Here is a 9756-nt window from a genome sequence, read left to right on the forward strand (position 1 = left end):
ATGCTGGATAAATAGAGGCATAAAGAAGTTTGAACTTGTCTTCTTCCTTTGGGAAAACATGGATGGTTTTGAGCTGTTGCACAATCTGTTGGCTTTCATGAGAACGCACTTTTGTTTTCCTTGTTAAGTGCTTTATGTGCCATAATACACTGTTAAGCATATAACTTTTACCTCTCTTCCCTGATGCCTTACAGAGGCCTGCCGGCAAATATACAACTGGATATAGATGGAGATAGAGAAACTGAGCGCATCTACTCTCTTTTCAACTTGTATATGCCAAAATTAGAGAAAATGCAAGGTGAGGATTAAAGATCATTGCATCTCCAATTCACTTACCAAGGCAAAAATACCAGTGAAAAGTTGGATGTTCTGGCTCAACCAGCCTTGCAAATCACATCCTAGAGCACAGTGGCCTTTATTTCACTTGTTTCCCCTTCTGCTGTCTTGAGGCAGTTGTGTGTATTATTTTTGGTGCAGTCTCGTGGTCTGTAAAAATGTTCTTTGTGTAATAACAGTTGTTTGAAATACGGTCTTAACCACATCATCCTAAAATAGCATAGGCACAGAGTGTTGCCTGGATGCTCTGAACTGACAAATCAGAGCCAGCACTGAACCAGAGTTTTACTGATCCTGCCAAGAAGCACCAGCAAAGCTGAGGTTTCAGTGGAATATGGTTTTGTGTTACCAGAAGTCATGTGCATGTTGCCTGATTCAGATCCTAAGAACAGGCTGGATACAAACGGTTTCTTCGGGAAGGCTCTTTTGGAATTACCCATCGAGGATGACCTATGGATGCCTGTGAAATGTTGAAAAGTGGAGTTTTGACTGGGGAACCTTCAGGAGCTGAGGGAAGCAGAGATGTGATGGAAAGGATAAGAGAAAGAAGAGACAGCAGAGGAAGTTGGTACTAGTAGGCATGCCAAGAGAAGTATCCGGTGTACACAGTGCCAGACTTGAAATCCCAGTTTAGCACAGGGAGTGGTGGGGAAGCCTTCACTGTGGCACTGATCTTTAAATAGGACTTTATTTTATAATATGAGATAAGCCAGTGGTGTCAAACACGCAGACTGGAAAGCACTTTAATCTGTTCCTGGCTGCTGTGCAATTGCAAACTCAAGATCCTCACCACTTCCGAGCTGTCTGAACTGGTGCCCAGCTTTCCCCTGTTCCGAATCCTCGCTGCCAGAGTCAGCATCGAGTTTCGGTGTTGGGCAAAAGGACGCAGGTCTGGCACAGACAGTGCAGCAAGGGGAAGGGAATTTGAAAGCTGAGACTGGGGTGGCAGTAAAGCTAGAAGGAGAGACAAAGTAAAATACTCTTTCCCCTTCTTTCCCCTTTTAATGTGCTCCGCTACAGTGCAGAAGTAGTTCATGTGTAGTCAGTGTTCAGATCTCTTAGGAAGGCTCCCTGGTAAGATCAGAAGGTGTAGAAGTATAACTTGCCCCTTTGGATATGTCATAAAGCAGGCAACCAGGCAGTAGTCATGGCGTATTCTGCCTATGCTTATTGCATGAATCTTTTCGGGGTGATGTGGTAAAACATGACTACTTCAGCCTGTAATGTTTTTGAATTAGAGCCTGTACTTGCTGCCTGGGGTTGAAACCTGTCCCAGCAAGTGAATAGTTGACTTTGTGCTGGCCACCCCTGCAGCACAGTGGCAGAGGCAGGCCTGTGTCAGAGTTTCCAAAATGTGTGCATGGGGTGCAGATAGTGGCATTTGAGATGAAAGCACTGCCTGTGCAGCAAAGGACAGCTTCCCACCAAGCCTGGAGCAGCTGCCAGGCTTGCTGGCCTTCCCGTATGAGACGAGGAGGAGGGAACGGGCATGGGACAGCCTCTGTGCATCCCAACAGCCCGGCAAAAGGACAGGGAGCTTCTGCTGTTGATGTCAGCCACAGTTCTGTGGTGGTCATACAGAAGCAAACCAAGAAACTGCATGAACCCCAGACTGAATATTTTTAGTCTGTTTGTCTTGCTTTTTCCCCCTGCCTGATATCTATTCCTGTACTTTATTTTTTTTCTCCAGAGGCCTGTGGGAGCAAATCTGTGTATGATGGACCTGAAGAGGAAGAGTATTCTACATTCATCATTGATGACCCTAAGGAGACATATAAAACACTAAGGCTGATTATTGAAGGTGTTGGAACTTTAGAGCAGGAACATGCTCAGTATAAGAGGGATAAATTTAAGAAGACAAAGTATGGGAGCCAGTAAGTACAATGGGTTGTACAGACAGGGGAACAGTCCTGGAAAATTATATTTCCCTTGCTTATACTCTGGCTTTCACCATATTTTGTCCCAAAAAGATTCTGCAAATACATACAGAGTAGCACTGTGACTTAGGATTGATATCACAATATTTTAAAGGACTTTAAGGAATTTTTTAATCCTTGTTTTTAATGTGGTTTCATTCATAAAATCTAAGTGTGGGTTTGTTAGATTGTTGGTTTTAAATTTTGAACCCATGCTGGTGAGCTGAGCAGTTAATAGCAGAAGATACATGTGTTTACCAGCTTATCTTGGAGTGTTGGTGTACATATAAATAAAGCATTCTGCATATGGCTGACAAAAAAGAGGATCAATTCAGTCAGTTCTTCTAGCTCAAGTAAAATGCAGTATTATCATTACAATTACACCTTTAAAAATCAAATTTAGGGAAAACGTTCTTGTGTGTTCCACTTTCTGGTCTGATATTTTTATGTCCTGACAGAAAGCTCTATGTATAATCCTGGTTTTTTCTTTTCTTCTAGAGAACATCCCATTGGTGACAAGAGCTTCCAGACATACATCAGGCAGCAGTCAGAGATCTCAGCACATTCCATATGAAGTGCGAAGGAAATCACAGGACAGTGCTGAAGGGTCAATCCGTGATGCTAAATAGCAAAACAAAAGGGAAGCCACACATGTAGCAAAATGTATGGATAAGTGTCAAGCTTACAAACTTTGAGACTTGGTAAACATACTCTCTTTTCAAGAAACTGTTATAATAGTTGCTATGCACTTTATTCATCTGGTTATTGACAGATGATAAAACCCTGCCTTCTAGGCAGTTGTCGTGTATTTTTAAATTTGCTTTGGTTTCTTGGAATCTAGTGATCAGTTCAATGATCGAGGTGTGTGGACTTCATCTTGACAACTCCCATGCAATTCCTTATGTTTTGGAAACCAAGCATGCTGCTAATATGCAGCATTTTGTAGAATGGTTGGTTGTTTGTTACTGGTTTTTGTTCCTGATTAATGTATATTATGCCACACCCCTTGCGTGCTCTCTTAGGAAAAGCTTAGTAACACTTTACTTTTAATGCCTGCATTTAGACAAGAAGCAGAGAAAAATCCCTCTGGTGTAATCATCTACGTTGTAGCTTGTATTCTGAGCAGGCCAAGGAGCAGGCCATTTGTTTTTACAGCAGCGTAATTTTTGCTAACTGTGCACAGTTTTTAATAGAAATTCAAATCTGAATGGTACTCTTGATATTTTTGAGATACGAAGTCATTTCTCCAGGCACATTCAGCAGACTTTGGATTTGAAGATGCAATCTCAGCAGTATAATAAAACTGACTCTCATAAATATGAGTAAGAGAGAAATGAACTCATGTCAAAGCTCCTTGTCTCTCTTACACAGTCCAGTGAATGGTAATTGTTGAAAGCCTGCCAGCTGAAAGGCAGGGTAAGCTGATTTTGATGACCTTTTATCACTGCAGTGAGAAGGACAAATAGAATATGAATCTGGCAGCTGAGACATGCTGATTCCCAGGCACAAAAGCCGTCAAGATGGGCTTTCTCTGAAAGGATGTTTATGCACTGGAGTCCATGCTATCCTAGTACCACTTGCTTTTCTGGAAAATAGATTTCTACTTTTCCAAAAATGTTTTTAAATACTTTTTAAAAGAGACTTGTTAAACAATATTTAGTATATTAACATGCATAATGATAACTTGTTAATTTTATGAGTGTAGTGAAAATGGAATGAGCTGTGTATCTCACTAATACCAACAAAAGGAGAGGAATAAAGGTCTTCTAAATATTAAATGCATATTTATGTACGCTGTTTAGTTGTACACCATAATTTTTCTGTGTAAGGGTCTGATATACAAACATCTAGCTTTGATGGCTTGGAAGCCTGCATGATGGACTTTAGGCCTCTGTGGGGTAGAAGCTAGTACAGGTTTTAAGCTGAGTTGGATCAGAAAGCATTGATCAGTTTAATGTGAAGATGTCTGTGTCTTTGCTTCAAGTGTTAAAGAATAATTCTTAACTGTGTCCTCATTGCATCTGACATGAATTAAGGTGGCTAAAGTACTTTGAATGCCTGCCTCTTGTTTGTTAGTGATGTTCTTAGGAATTAAGTTTTGATTTTGTTCAAATATATAGTAGACCACCTTTTAGTAGATGATAAATGATCTTTTATTCATCTTCATCCAGCAGACTGGGGAAAGGGAATAATGAAGCATTGCAAAGATACGTTTTGGACTCCAAGCTTTTAGCTGCCATGAACTGCAATTTTTAACATGTAATTGTAACTTAATATTGTTTATAAAATACTAATGATCTGTAATGTGTGTTCTACTTGCCAATTAAAAGAAATGGTTTATTTCTGAAAACTGCGTCCACGTTTGAAGTCTTTTTAAATTCACAGTGGCCACCTGCTGTTCCGAGTGGGACCATGGATGAAGATCCTTGTGAGTGTAAACTACCAAGTCCCATCCTTGCTCCTCCTCCCATCCCCACCCACCCCTTTTCCTTTCAGCATTGCACCCATGGGACTCGGCAGTGAACCAGACTGGGCATCTGAGCCAGCCATAAAATACCTTAGCAAAGAAAGGTCGCTCAGTTAGATCAGCATCTTGAACTGGTTCCTTGTGTTACTGCACAGTAACTGAGCTGAGACAGTGTTGAAAGGACAGGAGGAACAAGCTGAGCCCACAGCACCCTGCATGTTTATTGATTGGCTCATAGACCTATGAAACCACCACCCTTCTGGTTAGGACCTGTTCCATGACAAACCTTGGACATGTTGAGGTCTGTGCAAGTCATACTCCTGGAGCTTACCAGTCCTCTCTGGATAATCCTGTGCACGGAGCTCTGGCTCTGAGATGATGTGTGACAGGCTGCACACACTGATTCTCTTGGGGAGTGTTTCCAGGGAGGCTGGACAGCAGCCCCTCTGGGATGGCAAGCTGTTGACCAGCATTCAGGGTGTGTTCATTCAGCTTGAGTTGAAGGTAACTCCTACTGCTGCAGCGGGTGTCTCTCACCACAGCCCAGGCGGGTGTTTCTGAGAAGCTTCTGGGGACGAGCTGCTGCAGGCGCCTTGAGCTGTGTGACAGTAGTGGTTTAACAGATAAACCACATCCAGGAACAAAAACCAGAGTGATGGTGGAAGACACATCACCAGTGTCCTGGTGAAGGTGAACTTGACCACAGTTGTGAAAAATGTGGGTTTTTGCTGAGGAACCATAAACCTTGTTTTGAAAACAAAATTTTACGTAAAATGAGGTAGGAAACTTGACACAAGATTTGTAAGAAATGAGCAGAGTTAAATGCAAAATTACTGTAACACCATTTCCAGCTCTGTCTCTTTTTCACTCAGTCTCATCTGGTGTATATGATAATTTTCTTCTGCTAACATGTCTTAGCTTAAGTCAATGGGGAATCTTTGAAAGCTGCTTTTTGCAGCATAACTTTGCATGTTTGCTGAGGGGGTTGTGTTAAAACTGGGCTTCCAGGACTTGCTTAGCCTCTATCTCCTGTCTGTCTGTAACATATGTTTCTGATGCTATCTTCAGAAACACTCAGAAATCCTACCCACAAGAGAAAAAGCTTGATTGGGAAACTTGGGACAGCATCCCTTGTGTCTGTAATGAAGAAAATAGCAAAAAAAAAAAAAAAAAAAAAAAAAAAAAAAAAAAAAAAAAAAAAAAAAAAAAAAAAAGGCATCATATGCATAAGTAAGCACATCAGGTCAGTTTTCTTTCCTTCTCTGCTCTGTCCCAGGGTGAAAAGCAACAGAATTATTTTTGACAGACGAAATAATTAGAAGCTGGGCTATTCTCTCCTGGGAGTCCTACTGCCAAAGAAGTTCCTTGTGCCTTTTTTCTCCCTTGCTGAAGCAATGTGCTAGGGCAGGACTGATGTGGTGACAGGACACAGATACCTAAGGCAGCTGGCTGTGTGACACAGCTGTATGAGGCACCTGAACTTGGATGTGTTTCCCATCCTCTTTCTGCATTACTCTATGCAGTTTCAACTTTCTTAAAGGTCTGTGTGAGAAGTTCACCTGGATAGCAGGAGAATGTGTGAACCCTGCCAGCCCCCATTATTAGGTCCCGGAAGTGGGTGCCACAGGAGGAATATGGTGTAAGGACTGACAGTGGGGGGTGCTTGGAGATAAAGAATAGCATCTTCCCATGAGCCACCTTCTGTGTATGCATTGCAGGGGCTAGGAGGGCTTACTGAAGACAGCATTTCCTTCTTGCTGTTGGGCTACTGTCATTAAACAGTAGATAAATTATTCCAAAGCTCAAGTGGGTACTGAGGAACAGAGGAAGTTTCAAGACAGAAGCACTGTATTCCTAGATGGATAAGATTCTGGATTTGATCTGTGTAAGAAAAGATTGGAAAGAGTCATCATGAATCAATTGTTCTGCATTCCTAAAATAAAACAGGATCCTAGGAGATTAATCTTGGGGATAGAAACCAGCCCTCCTAACTTGTGAATAAATCACACGCACCTTTCCATTTCAATCCTTATTTTTCTTCTGCTACTCTATTTGAGCCACTCTGATTTACCTCAAAGTTTAAAATCATCTAGTTTACTGGTTTTGTGCAAAGCTGTTACTTTTAACCACAAAGTTGCCTGATGGTAGGTTTGCCTGCAAAAATAATGTGGAAGTCTTGATTAAACAAAAGGCTCACCAGCAGCCTGGGCTAGATGTAAGGAGTGTTGAAATGGTAAAAATGAAAGTTGGCTTTTTACTAGTTTGAAAACGTTGCTATGCTGAATCTTAACCAAAAGCATGCCCTTGATGGCCTAGGTCTGGTCAGCGTTGAGAGCAAATTCTCTCTGCAAGTGTGGGGTCTCTGTGGTGTCTGACTTACTTTACTAAATTAATTCATCATCTTTAACCTCTGTCACAGTTGCACTGTTCTGTCCTAAAGCTGTCAAAAGGAAGTACATTTTTTATTGTTTACTTGAGGCCATAACAAAAGTACTACCTAGATATGGACTCTTACAGGCAATTGAGTAAGTTTTGATAGAGTTGACAGCAGTGCACAGGATTGCCATCACGTACCAAAGGTATGGATTTATAAATTTAATTGAATAAGAAAGATACTTCGGATAAATGTAGCCATGTATTTCTCTGGGGGTGGAAACTAAAACTGTAGTCATAATGTTTGTGTACAGAAATCTGATGATGGGAATACAAGAAGTGAATTTTGTGAATTAAAGGGGAAGAAAGACATACTTGATGAAAACACAAACAGTGCACAAAAAAAAAAAAAAAGGAAGGGCTACCCTGAAATGCTTTGTGTTTTGCTTTCTTTAGCAAGTTTTTCTGCATTTCAGCTCAGCTATAATTCCTACTTCTCATTCTCTACTGAAGCTATCTTTTTGGCAGCCATGACAACCTATGACTAGAGAGGCTCACAGCTGAGAAACACAGCTTTAAAAATAGACAGACTCATCTGTGGTGTCTGGAGATGCAAATGCTTTGCCTCCCGCTGTGCCACAGCGTTGTGAGAACAACTCCGTGGTATGTCTCCTCTTGTGGTAAGGCCCCCTTAAAGAGATTCTGCTGCCTGCCCTGGCTGTGGTTCTGCATCCCATTAATAGCACTGATGAAACCGAATCAGTGAAATAATTGGGAGTTGTTAGGAAGAGATTTTGGAAAAACCTGGACTGTCTACATAACCAGGTTTGGCCACCCCAAGACAGGGAGTTTGTAGAGTCCTCTGAGAGGACTGGGCATTGAGTCTCACCAAAGAGTAGCTGGTGCCCAGGCTATTTTGGTGTCAGAGATGGCTGATGCTTTTGCTTTATTTAGAAGTTGTGACTACAGGAGAGGGGCTGAGGAAACTGGCAGGCCTGGGCAGATAGTATCAGTTTCATTAGGAGAGAGAGGAGACAGGTATGAAAATCCTCATAAGGAGGCAGGACCCATCTTCCTGGGCTGGAAGAGGCCAAGTGCTCTGGCGTTTAAGGGCCTGCTCACATCTTACGGTAGGACCTGGCACAGTCAATGTAAAGCAAGAGCCAGGAGGCCATGGGCAGCCTCAAGCAGAAAAATCAGAACTGGATTTGCCCACTGGGCTCCCAAAGCTGAATGATGCTCTCTTGATCAAGCTGTCCAGTAATTCATTTTCTCTGCATGTTTCTTCTGCCTAGCTGTAAGGGAGAGCTGTTGCTCTGTTGTGTTCCTTCAGAGCTGAAAACACTATGAGCCACCATGCAGCCGCGTGTGCATGGACCACCTGCAGCTGCCTGGGGCCAGCAAGGAGGAGAGTGGGGCACTTCCCTGGCTTCCTGCACATGGGTGCTGCAGGACAGGGCTGCTGGGAATCTCTCCAGACTCTGCAGGCAAGGTTGGCGCAACTTCTTTTGCCTTCCTTCCCTGGCCGTGCCCCTCTAAAACTATCCCAATTTCTTCTCCTCATCCGGTGCCTGGGCAGAATAGATGGAGACAGATCCTCCTTACCAGCACCTTCCTCTTGTCCCAAATGCAGGCGCAGCCTGTTGCCCCTTCTGGTGTGTCAGACCCTGTGTTCACCATTGCCCTAGTCCTGGTTGTCATCACTAATCACCAAAAGACTCAGTGTGGAAGGGACCTCTATGACATCATCCCACCTGCCGCTCAGATCAGGTCTTCTGACTGCTCCTGATAGTCCCTTTGTCTTCCAGACTGCACCACTGTGTTCGCTCAGTCAAGGAGGTCACTTGGGCTGTGATACAATGCTGCAGTGGAGGAAGAACAAAGCCGGTGAGCTCTCTAGGAAGTTTTATTCTTCCCTTAAAATAATCTCAGTACTGCTTAGAGGTAATGGGGTGTGAAGAGAATTATTTCCATGCCACAGGAAACTATGCCAGCATCCTTGCCTGTAAAATTTCACTCATCTGACTATTCATGTGTGGCAGGGGCTGAGTGTTCAAAACTGGACATTAGGAGCTTTGAAATGGCATAAACCAGATGTGAGTTTCATTTTGCAGGAGATGGGGAATGATGTTCTGCTGAATATGTTCATACACAACTCTGATAGCACTGTTAGAGTGTTACTTAGCCAAGCAATCTTGGATCTCTTGTTGACATCCATGAGAAACAAGATTTGTATTTTAATAAATTCAGTAAGACATCGTAAGACAAAATAGGATCTGTCTCTCTAATTGTAGACATCCAGCATGTAGATGCTAACATTTCAATTAGTCGCTCATCCTCCAATAGTCAGGGGAAAGAGAGAGGCCTCTCTAAAGCGTGATTCACAGCACACTTTAGAATGTCTACTTTAGGATGAAATTAATCAAACCCTAAAAATTTTCAGTTCCGGTCTGTAGACTACAAAGAACCTGGCCTGATCTCTTACAGTGCAGACATCTGAAGCTGGTGAGATGAAGCACACCTGGTGACAGGAGGGAATCCCAGCTGCTGGATGTGCATTGTCACTCTTTACTCACCCCCCATTGTGCAGCCGGTGATTTTCTTGCAAGCCCTGGATGTCCTCAGAGGGTTTTCCCTTCTGCCTTTGGTGTCACAGGGACGGCT

The 9756-nt window shown here is 42.8% G+C and overlaps 1 protein-coding gene across 2 annotated transcripts in view; it reads left to right on the forward strand.

Annotated features, from left to right (window-relative positions):
* Positions 1-4602, forward strand: part of RASA3 (RAS p21 protein activator 3) — a 175235-nt gene extending 170633 nt beyond the window's left edge. For both annotated transcript variants that reach the window (XM_017737105.1, XM_008635854.2), the window contains 3 exons: positions 195-298; positions 2027-2210; positions 2751-4602. In XM_017737105.1, the coding sequence (XP_017592594.1) occupies positions 195-298; positions 2027-2210; positions 2751-2826 (364 nt within the window). In that variant the 3' untranslated portion in view covers positions 2827-4602. The remainder of the gene's footprint in view (positions 1-194; positions 299-2026; positions 2211-2750) is intronic.
* The last annotated feature ends 5154 nt before the right edge of the window (positions 4603-9756 follow it).

The sequence above is a fragment of the Corvus brachyrhynchos genome, unplaced genomic scaffold (assembly GCF_000691975.1).
Source record: "Corvus brachyrhynchos isolate BGI_N302 unplaced genomic scaffold, ASM69197v1 scaffold83, whole genome shotgun sequence".
In the NCBI taxonomy this organism is placed as follows: Eukaryota; Metazoa; Chordata; class Aves; order Passeriformes; family Corvidae; genus Corvus; species Corvus brachyrhynchos.